The sequence below is a fragment of the Desmodus rotundus genome, chromosome 12 (genome assembly GCF_022682495.2).
Source record: "Desmodus rotundus isolate HL8 chromosome 12, HLdesRot8A.1, whole genome shotgun sequence".
NCBI lineage: Eukaryota > Metazoa > Chordata > Mammalia > Chiroptera > Phyllostomidae > Desmodus > Desmodus rotundus.
This window is the reverse complement of record NC_071398.1, coordinates 93221018-93237572: the sequence shown is the minus strand read 5'-3', so window position 1 is coordinate 93237572 and position 16555 is coordinate 93221018. Positions and strand designations below refer to the sequence as shown.

The 16555-nt window shown below is 46.5% G+C and overlaps 1 protein-coding gene across 7 annotated transcripts in view; it reads left to right on the top strand.

Annotated features, from left to right (window-relative positions):
* Positions 1–16555, top strand: part of RASAL2 (RAS protein activator like 2) — a 270409-nt gene that overhangs the window by 129410 nt on the left and 124444 nt on the right. For all 7 annotated transcript variants that reach the window (XM_053915605.2, XM_045189246.3, XM_053915606.2 and 4 more), the window contains exons 2-3: positions 486–613; positions 11757–11883. In XM_053915605.2, coding sequence (XP_053771580.1) covers positions 486–613; positions 11757–11883 — 255 coding nt within the window. The remainder of the gene's footprint in view (positions 1–485; positions 614–11756; positions 11884–16555) is intronic.

The window sequence follows — 16555 nt, the reverse complement described above, 5'->3', positions numbered from 1 at the left end:
ATAAAGTCATCTTAAGTGTTTAGGCTGCTGATGACATTGCTCTCTCAGTTCTGGGTCAACAGCACTCTCAAAGTGAGCATGTGACATCATCTTCCTCCGAAAGACGAGGGCTCTGCCTGTGTCTCGTTCTTGTCACCGAGTCACCCTCACCCCTTTGTTTTGAGTAATGCTGGGTTAGCTGTGAAGTGACCTCCCGTTACTTTGGTGCACATACAGCGGGGCGTGCTGGGCCCGCTTCGTGCTAGCAGTTCTTCCAAGAGTGTTTCAGCTGTCCTTTCCGCAGACTGCAGACCAGTTTTACTTCTATATATTATAATGCTTTTTACGTAAGAGAAAAGTTTCAGTTTCTCATTGAGATTCATGTTTAGACTCATCTCTCTTTAATTTGATACTGAATGTTACACTTCAGAAGAATGTTACACTTGAAATGCTAGTTTGCTAATAAGCAGCATAATGATTTGCCACTTTTCCTCTTTGTCACACAGACGTGAAAGGGCCGCCCACGCACCGTCTGTCTTGCGGCCAGTCACCCTACACCGAGACGACAACATGGGAGCGGAAGTACTGCATCCTCACAGACAGCCAGCTGGTGCTGCTCAACCGGGAGAAGGAGGTGAGGTGGATGTAACTGAGAAAGGCTACTTCCCTTGTGCAGAGTCCCGCAGGAATCTAGTTTGTATTGCACTTACGGACATGCCGGCTTTATGGATGATAAACCGTAAGCGAGTCCGACGGGCCCAGGTGTCAGAATGATGTGTGAGTGCTGTGCAGAAATGACTTTTTCAACAAGACAGGCCAGGATTTCATTAAGGATCAGTGACAGAGATGCAAGCGAGTAATTCTGAAAGAGAACGGATTGGACTGTGTAGCCCTGACCCCCAAAATGGCCCATATGGCCTCTTGGGAAGGACATCAGTCTGGCTCCTAACCAGTGACAAATGGGACAGTCAGTGGGTTAATTGAGAGAGATTTAAGGAAGGGACTATTCACAGAGGCGTGGGCCACGTAAGGGCCCCCAGAGGGTGGTGAGGCACCCATGAACTGGCAACACAGAAGGCAGTTACCGCTCTAGACCTTCAGGTCGAGGAGAGGAAGCGGTGTTTCTGGAGCCCCGAGAACAGCTGCACGGGAGGGCCGATGCCAGCCGCCGTGGCTCTACACAAAGACCGCAGCCTCTGCCAGTGCCCACGGCTGGCAAGGGGGGCGCAGGGAGAACACTCCCCCTCTCTCCTCCTGCCTCCCGATTTCTCGCCCATGTGACCTACTGGCCAAACCTAACTTGAAGTCAGAAAAGGAGGGTGCTCTCACTGTGTTCTGCAGAGGTTTGCTTCCTGCCACATGCAGCAGGGAGGGTAGGCTGGAGAGGCAGACCGAAAGGAGTCAGTTCTAGTTTTAGTAAACCTTTTGTCCCTCTAAATTAAAACAAGCAAACAAAGCAACTCCTAAACTCACCATGTACTGTAACTACTTTATTCCTCAAGTTGCTCAGTGTATAAATCCTTCCACATCCAAATAACTCATTTGCTTATTGGTGATTTATCAGGTAGTTGATGTCATTCCGATTTGGTAGAGCCATTAAACCATCTTATTCCCAACCCCCACAGCAAAAAAAAAATGAGTGAATGTGACCTTGACAAAGAGGAGGGAGAAGTGGAAGGGAAGAAAAGATCTAATTCAGTGAAGGAGAAAGATTAGTTGCCGTATATATAATCTGTAGAATATCAATTTAGTAAATAAAATATTTAATATTGCATTTTATTAAAATAATCTTTAAAACTGCATCCTTTTCTGGAGCGATCTAGTACATGTTGTTGTGTTTATGTTAAATAGATACATAATAAAAACTGGTAAAGTGAATATTACTGTAGAAGATTTGTAGTTATCCGATTTGAATAAACAGCTAATTCAAAATGCACATTTTAATCTACTCTGTCATCATTTTTTTATCAGAGTTATTAATACATTAGTACTGATATGAACAGATCATCTGCCATCCTTACGCCCTTTCCTGCATTTTGTTCCACTCAGTACTGTGAGAAATGTAACAGCCTAAGGGTAGAGAGTATGAGCGTGCCTTATCTAGAACAAGATATAGCCCATTGATTAGGTATTACTAATCAATTGAGCAATGTAGGCCTGGGTCCCCTTTTGTCTGATAAAATAGCTGTCCATAACGAATATTTTTTCAACACAAAATCCTAGGAACATTATCCCTTTTTATGCCAGTTCTCGTGAGAAACCCCAAGCACCTGGGTAGCCCTTCATGTCCTTGGTCCTCACAGTCCTCAGGGCTCTGTGCATCTCCTTCCCCGTCCTCACTGTTCACTCATTCTCTTCCCCTGCTGGAAACCCTCTCACTGTGCCCTCCCCAGCTTACGGGCCGTCAGCAGCAAGCTCAGCTGTTGCTTCCACCTCCCCCTAAGGAGTGTTTTAACTTCTCGGTCTCATGAGAACCTCTGTCTTCCCAAGGGCACTGTCTTCTGTGAAGTCCTGTCAACTGCTGGCTCTCTTCCCCCCATAGCCCTCAGACCACGCTGCCCGTAGCAGGCGCTCTCCGTCCATGGCACGTCCTGTCTCTTCTCTCTTCTTCCCTAAAAAGCTCAAACTCCCAACCTCGTGTTGTAGTCATCTTCCAAACCCCAGCCATCTCTCTCTCTCTCTCTCTCTCTTTTGCTCTTTGTGGTTGCTGATTTTTGCTACTGGCTTGTTGTCATTTTCTCCAGCACTGCACTAGCCTTAATTTGTGATTCTGTATCTGGAGACGTGATTCTTTCAACACATGGCTTTCAACACCTCGAACTCCTCTCCTTCAAGAGTCTTTTCCTCCACCTTCCTCACTGCTACAACTCCTTCATGTGCTCAGTTGCATGCACGTCACTCTGTGACCGTCACCGCCTCCCATTTTAGCTCATCCCCAGTTCCTAAAATCCTTCAGTCCTTTCGGGACCCACGGTGCATTGACCCCGTCACCTTGTCTGCCCCTCATACCTCTGACATCCTTTCTTTCCTCTTCACCCAGCCCACGTTTCATGGTTGGCCACTCTCACCGCTCCCTTGCACACTGCTTCCTTGCCCTTTTCTTGCATCACCACAGTCACTGGGGCTCGTCCCTCCACTGCGCTGGAGGTCTTTAACCTGCTGGCTGCAGACTCCGTGTGAGCCCCTAGTGCTGCTGGGTGATGACAGAACGGTCCCCTGGGCCAGTTATTGTCCAGATCTTCGGGACGAGTGTGTGGCAAAGGACCAGTTTTCTCTTCCCGCCTCACTGTGACCAACAAAGTCCAATAACATGAATTAAGAAGAAACGAGATTTTAAAATGAAAAATACAAACCCAAACTTTTATTAGATTTGACAAAAATGAAATTACAATTCAATAAATACCCACAGAGTGACCCTAGTGTGGGAAAAGAAGGAATAAGATTACACAAATAGACACACTCGTGACAAGTGTGCTCTGTAATGAGACACACCCACTGACCTCCCCAGGCACACTGCCTCTCAATTTCTGCGCGTCAGCATGTCATCAGGAATGAACAGTTTGCAGAGCAGCGCGGGACGTTGGCCACACTTTGAGTAGCACAATCCAAAGAGATTTCCTCGATGGTTCTTTTTGCATCTCTTCCTCCGTTCTCATCCCGGCTCTGTTAGCCTCACAGTGGACCACTTCGCTTCTTACTTCAATGAGATGATTCAGGCCCCGGAAAAGAACTGCGTTACCATGTCTCCCTGTCCACCGTGGGCACCTCTTTCCTTGTACCCACCCCCCGCCCTTTACTGTGGTCTGGCTGTCCAGTCGGACGTCCAGCCCTGCCCTGGCACCCGTTCCTGGGACCAGCACGAGCAGTTCTCCCCGCCCCTTCTAACCCTTTGGTGCTGTGCTCTCCACCAGCTCCTTCCCGCCCGCATGTCCCCCTCTAAAAGGAAAAAACAAGCCTGTATCAGCCTCACTTCTGCCTCCAGTTACCATCCCTTTCTCTGCTCCCCTTAACAGCAAAAATTCTCAGAACCTGTGAGCTCATTGTCTCTAATTCCTTTCTTCTCGTTCTCTCTTAGACCTACTCCACTCAGACTCTGCTCCAGGGGTGTCTAACCTTTTGGCGTCTCTGGGCCACACGTTAAATATACAAACACTAACAAAAACTGACAAGCAGAGAAAAGGTTTCAAGTAAATTTACGATTTTGTGTTGGGCCACGGGTTGGACACCCCTGCTACACATACCACTCTGTCCAGTTGCTCTCGGTCAGCTCACTGGTGACCTCCGGATTCCTAAATCCAGTGGTCAGTTCTCATCTTACTTCATTTGTCAGTGGTGTTTAATGCAGCTGATGGCTCATTCCTCTTCTAGAGCCACTGTCTTCACTCGGCTTCTATGGCACTGTGCTCTCTTAGTTTTCCACCTGCCTCTCTGTCAGCTCCTTCTGAGTCATCTCTGCAGGTTTCTCCTCTTCCTTCCAAATCTTTACAGGGAGGGCCGCAGAGTTTCTGTCCTCGGATCTCACTACCTCAGGCGTCTCGTCCAGTCTAAGGGCTTTAAACTCCCTTTGGTGCTGATGATTCCTCCTTTTCTGTCTCAAGGCCACACATCTCTATTCTCTAGACTCATATATCCCTCTGCTCACTGCAGCCTCTCGGTGGATATGTGATGATCCTCTCCAGCCTGCCCCACACGGAGCACCCCCACCCTGCCCCAGTCTTCCCTCGCACGCCCGCCAGAGTCCATCCCTGTCTTCATTAAGGACAGCTCCATCCTTCCAGGTTTCCAGGGGCTCGCTCTGATCCGGCCATTCTGGCTTCGGCACTGTTCTTGAGCAAATCAGGCATGTCCCTGCCCCAAGGCCTTAGCCTGGGTTTTTCCCTTAAAATATTTGAATGACTCACTTTCTCATCTCCTTCCACTCCTTGCTTACATAATTACCTGGCCACCTCCTTAAAATCACCAACCCTCCTCGTATCTCCATTCAGAACATCTGATCTAATTACGTAGCTCTAATTTTTTTGCCCCATATATGGCATTTGCCACCTTCTGAAATGCTATTGAATGCTTATTGCCACCTTCTGAAATGCTATTGAATGCTTATTGCCTTTCTTCCAGAATGCAGGCGTTAGGTCAAGGACTTTGTCTGTTTTCTTCATTGCCATATCCCTCAGTGCCTAGAACAGTTCTTGACACATAAGTAAATTGTCGATAAACATTTGTTGAAAAAATTTTGAAAAAGCCAGATTATAAACTTTGATTCCTGAAGGTCCATTTTCTTAATGAGTTTGATAGGAGGTGAACCTTTCCTTCTGTCTTTTCTTTTTGTGTTATAAATCTTCCCAGAACATGAGGCTTAATTCCATATTTTTTCTAAAACTAGATAAAAGATGATAAAAGCAATCCATAAAATGCTTTGCCACTGTTGAATATGTGGTTCCATCTTTTTTTATTGAGCATCTATTTCGTGCGCAGTATTGTGATAGCAGTTTTGTGGGGCACACGTTATGATAGAAGGGCCACGTGGAATGCCATACAGGTGGTATTTGCACGACTTCGCGAATGTGCTAAATGTCACTGAGCTGATCTACTCCAAAATGGTGGATTTTAGGTTAAGTGGATTTCACCTCAATACATTATTTCTTTCTTAAGATTATAGTATAACCACAGGGAAAGTCTAACTGAAATTTTGCTTGGAGTGGGTTTTGGATGAAGTGGAGAATGTCAAAAAGGGTTTGACAGAGAGACTTACGCTGAGGTCCCGTTCAGGGACAACAGGAGCTCGCCTGGAGGAGGAGAAGGAAGGATATTTTATGTACGCATAAGGATGCAGAGTCAAGAAACGTCTTCTCTCTCTCAAAGTATAAAATGTTCTGAATTCTCAGAATATAGTTTGCAAGAGGAAAAGTGATAGCTGTCAAGAATTCAGTGACAAAGTGCCTTGAAGGCCATCTAAGGAATTCGGACTTTATTCCAGAAATGATCTGCACCATGGAAAGGGGAGGGATGGGGCAGGATGTCGTCACATTGCTTCTCAGAGAAGTCGCTCTGGTGATCACGTGGGAGATTGCGTGAAGGGAGTTGGTAGGAAATAGGAATATTACTGCAGCCGCCCAGGTAAGGGGTGAGGAGTTCGTGAAACAGCTCACAAAACGCTTAATGCCCTGAGACAGGGATGCTCCACCATCAAGTTGGAAAAACTGAACTAAGTCTCTAGGATAAGAAAATGTTAAGCCATTGCTGTACCGGCTACGTGAATGATAAATTTAACATTCTGTTAATTTCATTACAAGAAATGTTTGGGAATCTTGTGTGTCTGTGTGTAAGGACCAGAATACGCTGTCACTCCCTGCCTGTGTGTGTGCGTGTGTAAGGGCCAGGTGTGCGGTCACTCCCTGCCTGTGTGTGTGCGTGTGTAAGGGCCAGGTGTGCGGTCACTCCCTGCCTGTGTGTGTGCGTGTGTAAGGGCCGGTGTGCGGTCACTCCCTGCCTGTGTGTGTGCGTGTGTAAGGGCCGGTGTGCGGTCACTCCCTGCCCGTGTGTGTGCATGTGTAAGGGCCAGGTGTGCGGTCACTCCCTGCCTCTCACCCACACTGTCAGAAGGGATGTAACCCTTCCTCTGAGAAGTCTGCACTGAGCAGCTTAGGATTCCTTGAAACAAGGAATTTAAGGAATTTCCTTTAAAATAATCTACCAAGGCTGTTTTCAGCAATCATGGGGGTGTTTGCTGCTGTGTTAAAAGCCCCACCAGGAGGGACCGGGGAGGGTCGAAAGGGGCCCTGCAGGGCCGGGTGCCGCTGGAGCAGGGTGGGCGGCCGTGGTCCGTAGTGCTCGGGCCGCGGTGCGGGGCTCTCAGTGCTCTCTTCACGCCGCACGTTTCCCGTCAGCAAATGGGGGAAAGTCTGTGTGGGGGTGTTCCTGGGAAGAGAGTTACACACACCGATCGCCAGTCTGGGAATGTGGCAGAAGGGTGGGTCTGGGCAGAGTGCTGGAAGGGAAGTCTGCCGGGAGCATCACCTTGAGAAGTGACTGGCTGGTTTAGTGAGTGGCCTCACGTAAACAGACATGGCTCGTGTGTTGGGAGATGCACTTCCCTGCTTGGTGCCAGGAAAGGCCCAGCTGGCTTGGCCCCGTGCCCGTTTAAAGAGGGTGTAGGAGGCCATTTGAATTCCATTTTGCTTGCAGTAGGTAAGACCGAGTAAACTAGAGATTAAGGACTTGGGAGAAATGGCAGAGAAGACCGTCCTGAACCCTCTGAGGGGCAGCCAGACTAGAAAGACACAGGAAAGCTGAGTGAGTGAGGTCCTGCGGCAACAGCACACCCTTCGGAAGGGTGGCTTTGGCCTCGTTCTCCGTCCCTCGGATTCTGCTTCTGTACGTGGAGTTTTTAAAGCAGGAGGCTGGGGCACAGGCAGCAAGGCAGTAATGCGATTTTAAAATAAATAAAAATATTTGTCATGCTTTTGGAAAGCAGTATTTGCACTCAGCTATGTTAATGAGAACAGTGGTTAGGCTTTTGTGCAAACAGCTGAAAACCAACTGTTACTTTTCCTGGGGTGACTCCCTGTGAATGGGGTGCGCCATTCAGATCCACCTGCAAGTTACTCCGCAGACACATAGCGGGCGCCCGTGCGGGCTTGCTTGTACGGGGAGTTCTTTCCTCTCTGCCCCAAATACCAAATGAACTGTGGAAATATGAGCACAAAGAAGCTGGGTAGAAGGAAGGAAATGTATTTACCCTAACAGAGTGCACTCCGTGTCGGTAAGATGTTATCGCTGATGGGCAGTCACCAAAGGGAGCATAAGAAAGGAGGGGTCTGATCAAAGTCGTGTGTTATGAACCTTGATCTGCAGGAAACACCAGAAGAGGGAGAGACAGGGGAGAGAAAGACCGAGTAAAAGACTGCCTTTCCTCCGGCACACAAACCTTAGTGGATTCCCAGCGCCGCATGGATTATGCACAGCTTGGCACTGAGGCCCCTCCAGCGTGGTCATAATCTATTTCGTAACATGCAGAAATAGATTTCTGCCCAGCTTCTCCCCTGTAAGAGGCTCTAACTAAATGGGCCTGCTCCCTGTTCCAAAACAAACTAAAAAAGTCGTATGCTTACCAACTTCTTGGCTGATAGATAATATGTTTTCTTCTTTCCCGAAAATGGCCACCCTCTCTACCTATTAAATATTCATTCATTCATTTGTGGTTGGAGCTATTTTAAGATTTGGGGATTGACTGGTAAGATGCAAGCTGTTAATTTACATGGAGTTAGCTGCACAGAGGAATAGTTATCATTCAGTGTGGTAAGTATGGTGGCAGAGGAGAATCTGTTATTGGAGGAGCCTTGGGAAGGTGTACCTTAACCTTCTCTTGGGTGATTGGTGGGAAGGGAAGGCTCCTCGCAGAGGCGATGTCTGTCCGCAGCCTTAGGAAGACTAGTTCTACTGGTTAGGTATAGCACAGAAAAGGAAGTGGGGGGAAGCATTTCAAGCGGAGAGAACAAACTTAGCAAAGGCACTGAATTACAACATAGGGAGTGTGGTAGGGAGATGCAAGCAATTTGTTGTTCCTGGAACGTGAAGTCTGAAGTTGGACACTTTCAGCGGAAGAGCTCGTTCTTTGTTGAAGAGCTTATGCAGAAGCCCTGAGCAGCCACTGGGCTCAGAGTCATGCCCCGGTTGGGGCGGAGAGTGCTCCCCAGCGCCCATGTCCGCTGTGTCCAGAGCCATAGCCCTGAACGTCACTTGAGTGCTCCCTGGGAAGCAAGAGTGGCAGGGCTTTCTTTCACTGGTTAGTGTAACTTTGGTTTCCTTTCCTTTACTATGGTATTTAATCTGCATGTACGCAGATTGAAATGGAAATAATTTTCTAAAGCATTCTAAACAAAATGAAAGGCAGTTTTGTAGAAAGTATGAGGCATGTGCATACAAATAATGTTTTCCAAGTAACCGGATTTCCTTGTGTGTCACTCCCATCATCATGGGTGGTCTGGGAGTGACAGAGGACCAGGAGACAGGTTCGGTCTGACTGTCCATCATCGTGGGTGGTCTGGGACTGACAGAGGACCAGGAGTCAGGTTCGGTCCGACTGTCCATCATCGTGGGTGGTCTGGGACTGACAGAGGACCAGGAGTCAGGTTCGGTCTGACTGTCCATCATCGTGGGTGGTCTGGGACTGACAGAGGACCAGGAGTCAGGTTCGGTCCAACTGTCCATCATCGTGGGTGGTCTGGGACTGACAGAGGACCAGGAGTCAGGTTCGGTCTGACTGTCCATCATCGTGGGTGGTCTGGGACTGACAGAGGACCGGGAGTCAGGTTCGGTCTGACTGTCCATTATTGTGGGTGGTCTGGGACTGACAGGGGACCGGGAGTCAGGTTCAGTCTGACTGTTATCAACACACCTCAGACACCCGAGAAGCCCACTTACTCCCTCCCATGCTCCACTTTCCTCCCCTGAAAGAGAATGGATTGAAGTGCTTGATTTCTTTTTTCCCTGAGGAAAAATTAGACTCAGGGGCACAGTACAAGGCCAAAGAGGTTGAAAAAAATTCCTGTCGTGTGATAGAACCTGGAAGATACACACATTTTAAGAGTAAGCCAATATAAATAATAAATGTAAACTAGTAAACTAAATTGGGGCAATTAGAATGGATAAAATAGCTTTTCTAAAATTGAGTTTCTAAAACTGATTCTCTTTGGCTGTCTACTAAGATTGGTGAGCTCCAGTTTAGTTTGAAAATATTTGAAATGTCCCACTAATTTTCAAGTAGATCAGTATCTTTTGAAAATATTTTAGGTAAGAAGCAATCTGTAGTGTTGTTAAAGTAAAATATTTGTAAGAAATTTGGGTTTAGAATGAAAGTCAAAACTATTTTCCCATATATGCCAAGTCAGAGGTAAATACCCAGCCTATACAGGGTACTTTGAATGAAATCTGGTTATATTTTCAGTTACAAAAGTGGGAAATGAAGAATCTACATGAACACTTTGAGAAAATAATGGTGAGTGAATTTTAGGCCCAAATAAGAAGTTTGATATATTTTATTTATCCTTCCTTGGACATGGTAGAGGCAAAGTATATGATAACAGAAACCGTTTCCTGCTTTTTCCTGAATATAACCTTTATACATTTTCACAGGAAAGGTCATAGGTCATTTCCTCTTGTAATGTCAAAGTAACTACCACCGTTTTTCTTACTGGCTTGGACCTTCATTAGTTCAGATAACAGACACTTTTAGAACAAGAAGGAAAATGGTTATGTTTATTTAGGTTCATCCATTCAAAGATACAAACTTTTTTTTTTCAAATTTACCCCTATTTTTTCCTACTTGTAGAGGGTACATTCTCGCCTCTGACTAGAAGGGAGTTTAACCTGTCAGTGCTACTCTTTTAATTATTTAAGTCGAGGTGATGATAATTTCCATCCTGAAAGGATGGATGACTTGGATTACCGTTTGTAAAGTCTTACATTACAGAGCGCTTTTGGAAGAGTTCCTGTCTTTATTGGTGCCATTATTTGGTCTCCCTTTATTTTTTTACCTTTCTTATTCTGCTTTGGGTTTCTCAGTGTGCAAGCAGTAAGCATAGGTGTGGTGATGAGGGAATGGTGAACTGGGGGCCCTGTACGGGGGGTGAAAATCTTCAGTCCATCACGAAGGTGTCGCTGTTCAGATTCTCAGGAACAGAGAGAGCTTCGCTTTTGTCACCCCCGGGACCCCAGTCATGGGAATTGGGGGGGGGGAGCAGAAGGCGCATCCACTCTGGCCTGAGTGATTCGCAGCGTTTCTGGGGCAGTTGCTGTGATGAGTATTCGCTGCAGTCACGGGTGAGAACAAAGTCGTCCTCGTCTGTGAAGGGGGGTAATAGTAGCGGCTCTGACAAATCACGGGGTGAATCCTTAGCCTCACCCGCGGGGAGAACTCAGTGCCGTCAACACTGACGTCGCTGAAATCCGGTACTGGAGCCGTGAGACATTAGAAATTACGATTCGTTAGTTCTCTTAGTTTCGATAAAGGTCCCCAGCACGATCTCACTGTGAAGGGTCTTCGTGCCCGCCCGTCACTCTGCAGTGACAGCCCGTCAGCTCTGCAGTAGGTGTTGGCGCTGGAGACCCTCCGCACCATTCACAGCTCTCCTTCCTCGGGTGCGAGTGCACTGGGTATGTTTCTGAGACTACGCCAGAAAAGATGTCTTTTTAGGGTTTCAAAAACTAATCGCACTTGTGGAAGAAAGCGTGCCATTTTATTTGAGTATCTGTATAAGTTTTCACTGAAAGTGTATTTTATGAACTATTCCAAAGTGCTTAATTCTAAAACTGAGAAAAGCTGGGTGATTTTACTGCTTTTATGTAAGAAAACATTTTAAGAGAATGTTGTAGCTGAATCTTTCTGGTTGACTTTTATTTCCACTTACCTTACCAAGCGTTGGGCAGGGTTGCAGCTCGTGAACCAGTTTCTGATGTAAAGAATCTTTTATTTGTGTGGGCGTTCTGTTTTCTGAGCTCCCAAAACAGATACACACCTGGATATGATTTGTACATACTTCAGATAAGCTAATCTACATACTCACCTTTCCTGATCTTTTGGTTTTCTTTTTAAAGAAAGGCTTCCAGAACAGGGGTTGGCGATACTTTACCATTGTATAAACTTTACTTACACGTTTCTTCTGCTTTGCTCAGATGATTACAAGCTCCTGTCTTTGGTAATGAAAAACAGAATTCGATCAGCAGGTGGCCATGGCGAGCTCGCTGTGTGGTTTCATCTCCTTCTCCTTTTGGTTGACTAGGTGCCGGCGGAGGGAGGGCCGGAGCGGCAGGCCGACTCCACCAAAGGCAGATGCCTGAGGAGGACCGTCAGCGTCCCTTCCGAGGGTCAGTTTCCCGAGTACCCACCAGAGGGCGCCGCTAAACTGGGTAAGCTACTCAAAGGAAAGACATTTCCTAGTTCTTATCCGGTAATTAATGGACTTGTTATTGAGTGTGACAATAAAACAAAACATCCTGCATTTCCCGTTAAGGAAGCACGTTGAAAGATAATATGTTAACCAAGGGTGAGAGGTCATTAGAAAGTTCTATTCTCTATAACCAAGTGGCAGCAAAGTGACATTACAGAGAGACAATGTATCTGAGCCCTGTGAGTTTGCTGTATGCAGTCCTAGACAGGTTGGATGGTGTGTCGTTTCTGAGTTTGCTGCTTGGCTTTAAACTTTGAAAGCCCATTAGGTGATCTTGTTGACGTTCTGAGGTTCCCTGGGGAGCCAGCCCTGTGTGGACGCTTAGTATGGCATGGTTTGTGTAGGTGCTGCTAGTTCCGTAGGTACTGCTTCTGTCTTGTATAACGAACTCTTAGACCAGGCTTCTTTAGCTGAGCTAATTTTATGTATCCATGCAAGTTATATTCGGGGCTATGGTTAGAGTGTGTGACAGAAGAGAGGAATTAAAAAAAAACAACCCACATGAGTTGTACACATGAAAGGAATTAATGTCAACATCACAGCAGCTCCTTCCCTGTTTCCTGCCACATGTATTCTGTCTCTTGTTTTGCGTGCTCACCAGTGGGCATATAGGCAATTAGACAGGTCTGGTAATTTTAAGGAAACATAATTAACTTTAAATAAAATAACGGAAGGATTTGAAATACAGGCAGTGTTTCATACTGTTGTATTATGGATTCTAGACGTGTAGTCACAGACATTTGCTAGGTAGATAAAACAGCCACTTATTGTTCGTATATTGGTTAATGTGCATAATTCTGTGATTTTGCTTGTGTTTTTGAATGTTAGGTTTTGGGTTTTTCATTTTTGCCTTTTTCTTCATTTCTCTTCGTATTTTAAATGGAACTCAGAAATCTTAGTCAGAATTTGAATCCTTCCTTTCTTTTTTGTCCTGTAACAACTGTCAGTTTTCCTGAATTTCGTCAGGTTAGCAAACACTTCTCTGCAAGGAGTCAGTCACACTCGGAGAAGAGAAACGCCCCTCTCATCTGTCTGCATTGTACTTCTTTGGGGCGCGTTGAAACCGGTGTCGGTGTGGGTCCGAACGGCACTGTGAGCCTGCCTGGGTGTGACGTTGTGTCTCATGTAGAGTTCTGTGTGAATCGGGCTGGCTCAGAGTCGCCTTCCCTCCACTCCCTCGGTGTCACTGTTTACAGTGCTACGTGGACCATCTTGTCACTTCTCTAAGAACCTTTGACCCGCAACGGAAGTGCCTTCAGAGTCTGAAGAATGATCGTAATTTTATAAAAGAGAGAACTGTATCGTAAATTGTTAAACATCTCCAACATTCCAGGTACTGGTCCCAAAGACAAAGTAAGGTGAAGTGACCACGGCGCTTAGCGCAGAGCCAGTCCGCCTTCTGTCCCCGACAGCGAGTCTTGACTCGCGGCAGTCGTGACCACTTTTGGCGTGGATGTCCTAAATTAGCACTGAAAGCTATTGCTCGTAAATAGTAGAGGGGAAAGGCTACTTTTAGAGCCGTTTTTTCTTACATGCCAGTCTAACGTTGAATTAGATCATGATTCTGCTGTTCTGCTTTCATCTCCCAGTGCTTTGTCTTTAAGCAGAATTTCCTGCCGTCGGCTATTGAATTGAGTAATCGCTGTGTTTGCTACATTCTGTGCTGGTCCCTGGAATGAAAAGGCGCACAGATAACTCTTTTGCCTTTCGAAGATTCTTATGTTAATTAGGAGGGCAGATTGCTGATGGCTCTCCATGGTACATGTTATTATTGTGGTATATCATGTGGCTTTTATTGATTTTTAATGTTAAAAAAAGCCCACTCGTTTATGCAGCAAATAGTTACTGAGTGACAGCCATGTGCCACGTGGTGTTCTAGGCACTTGAGATACAACAGTGAACCAATAGACCAAACTCTCGCCCCTTGTGAAGCTTACGTTCTATTGAGCAATGACAGACAATACGCAAGAGTAGTAAGTACAATGTATACTGTGCTAGATGGTGGTAAGTACAAAGAGAAACAAGTAGGGAATGGAAACAGAAAGTGTCAAGGAAGTGTAGTTTTAGCTGAGGTGACTGAAGAATGCCCCACTGCTAAGCCACATTTGAGTGAAGATCTGATAAAAGTACGGGAGCCAGGCATGTGGCTGCCTGGGAGTGAGGGTTCCCACCCAGGGGAACAGCTGGGATAAAGGGGAGATGTGCCCAGAGTGTTCCAGGAGCAGCATAGATGCCAGCGGGGCTGGCGTGGAGTGAACTGGGGGGACAGCAACGGCAGGTGACATCACCGAGCAGACCACGGAGACCTTGTGTGTCCTTGGAAGGGCTTTGGCTTTTATCCTGCGAGGTGATAGAGTGAGGGCGAGGATGCAAGTGTCGGGGCTCCGAGCCCGACTGGAGTGCTGTCACAGCAGCCCAGAGAAGGGTGACAGACCCCGGCCACCGTGGTGGGTGGGGAGGCTGAGAAGTGACTGGGTTCTGGGTGTCTTCGAAGGGAGGGCCCGCAGAGCTTACCTACCAGGTGGGATGTGAGCAGTGAGGAACAGAAAATGAGGAATTTTGGTGTAGCTCAGTGGATTGAGCGCCAGCCTGTGAACCACAGGGTTGCCAGTTCAATTCCCAGTCAGGGCACATGCCTGGATTGCAGGCCAGGTCCCCAGTAGGGGGTGTCTGACAGGCAACCACACATTGATGTTTCTCTCCCGCTCTTTCTCCTTCCCTTCCCCTCTCTGAAAATAAATAACATCTGAAAAAAGATAAATAAAAATACTTTAAAAAATAAATTTAAATTTTTCAAATTTAAACCATGCAAAGCTTGACTTGCTGGGTTTTCAAAAGGAAATTATTTTTCCAGCTTGTTGGGTCCTCGAATGGACTCAATGCTAGGAGGTATATAAATTGACCACATAAACTAGATCTAGTAAATATTCATTTTCAATGGAAGTGTAATCTATATGAATTCAACTTAAAAAAAAAAAAAAAAAAAAACCTTAGGGGAAAAGGGGAAAGCTGAACAGTGGACAACATTTTTGTGAAGTGTACACTGACATACATTGTAGTAGGCCTTCGATACATGCTAGCAAGTCTTCGGAAAGAATATATCAGCCGTCTTTCAGGGTCAAAGTTAGCCACCCAAAATACTCATGTTTATGTAAATTAAGAAGCCGAGCAAAATTTAAAATGCCACCACCAAAAAAAGGGAAACCAAATTGGAAAGACTGAGGAAAACCAACCTTTATAGCTATGTTTTGCTATGTTTATTGATCTAACCGATAAAAATTTGAGGAAACTTTGAAGGAAATAAATATTAAAGCAGAATATTTTCTCCAAGGCATTCCTGAAATTATGGTAAAGGATAATTTTTATAGGCCAGGATTTTAGAGGATATTCATTATTTTTGTTGTTGTTGTTGTTGAGTTTTTTTCTTTTTTGCGCAATTCCTCCACCGCCCCTCTCTCCAGCACCCTCCTCCCCCCACCCAGCAGAGAAGACCCTGAGTAATCTCACTGGAGGCTTTTTGTTGGGTAGTTTCGAGATTTCTTAAAAACCATAAGCCGGTGTATATATTGAGTCTTTGAAACCTGTAGCATTTTTCGGGGTACACGTGGTGATAGCGATGGTGGTGGTCCCGCAGAACGGGACGGCGTCCAGGTTAAAACAGCCGCATATGGTCAGTTTTGCTGTGATATGACGTGTGTTCCTAAAAACCACTGTGCCGTGCAAGACCGCACAGCAGAAACCCCAGGGCTCGTGGGGGGAAGGGATTAGTTTTAAGGGATAGTTAAAACTTGGTCGGCGGCCTGTGCAGATAGGAGCTAAGTGCCGCGTGGCTGAGGAACACACAAATGCTGCAGTAAACACAGCGCTCACCCTGGGCAGTGTGCGGGGGGCAGTGGGCCTCAGAGCAGTTTTTAAGCTGATTGTGAAGTCCCGGAGGCAGGCGTTTGGGACACTGAGTGGAGCACCGAGACAGGAGATGTGGGCTCATGACAGGTGGGGAAGCGCGGTCGCTGGCCGTGTTTGCGCTCGTGTGTGGTGGGGGGGGGGGGCTTGGCGTGTGCGTTCACCTGCAGCTTGGTTCAGCTGGGCGCATTTTCTTTGTTCACCTATGACTTCGCACAGATGGCATCGTGATAAAAAATTCATGTAATTGCCGGTGGCTCCTCGATATGTCAGCTGCGGGGAGCATCCCCATTTTCAGAGCAAGCTTCGGGACAGAGCCGGCCTCACTACCCCACCCGACTCCATCAGGCGTGTCCATCAGAACGCAGCAGCCTGCGCTTACCAGCCAGTCGAATTCCAGAATCGCTCTTCGGCGCATTCCTAAATTTCTTGTGGCACTTAGTTATTTGGAACTCGAAACTGGTATGAGTAAAGTAAAAACTAGTACTTAAGTTCTCAAGCTACCCTCCTAAAGCCAGCTTTTATTTTACTCTTATGAGCTAGATCTAGATTAGCAGTGAGAACATTTTTTATTTTTTAATGAGGAAAGCTGTTCTCACTTCTAAGTCAAGGTGCCAGACCCCGATTCCTTCTAACATTCGAGAGGGACTTTGGATTCCGGATTCTCTCTGTCATCTGCCCCCACCCTCACCCTGGCCCCGCAGAGGTTTGGTGACTTCTAGGGTAGC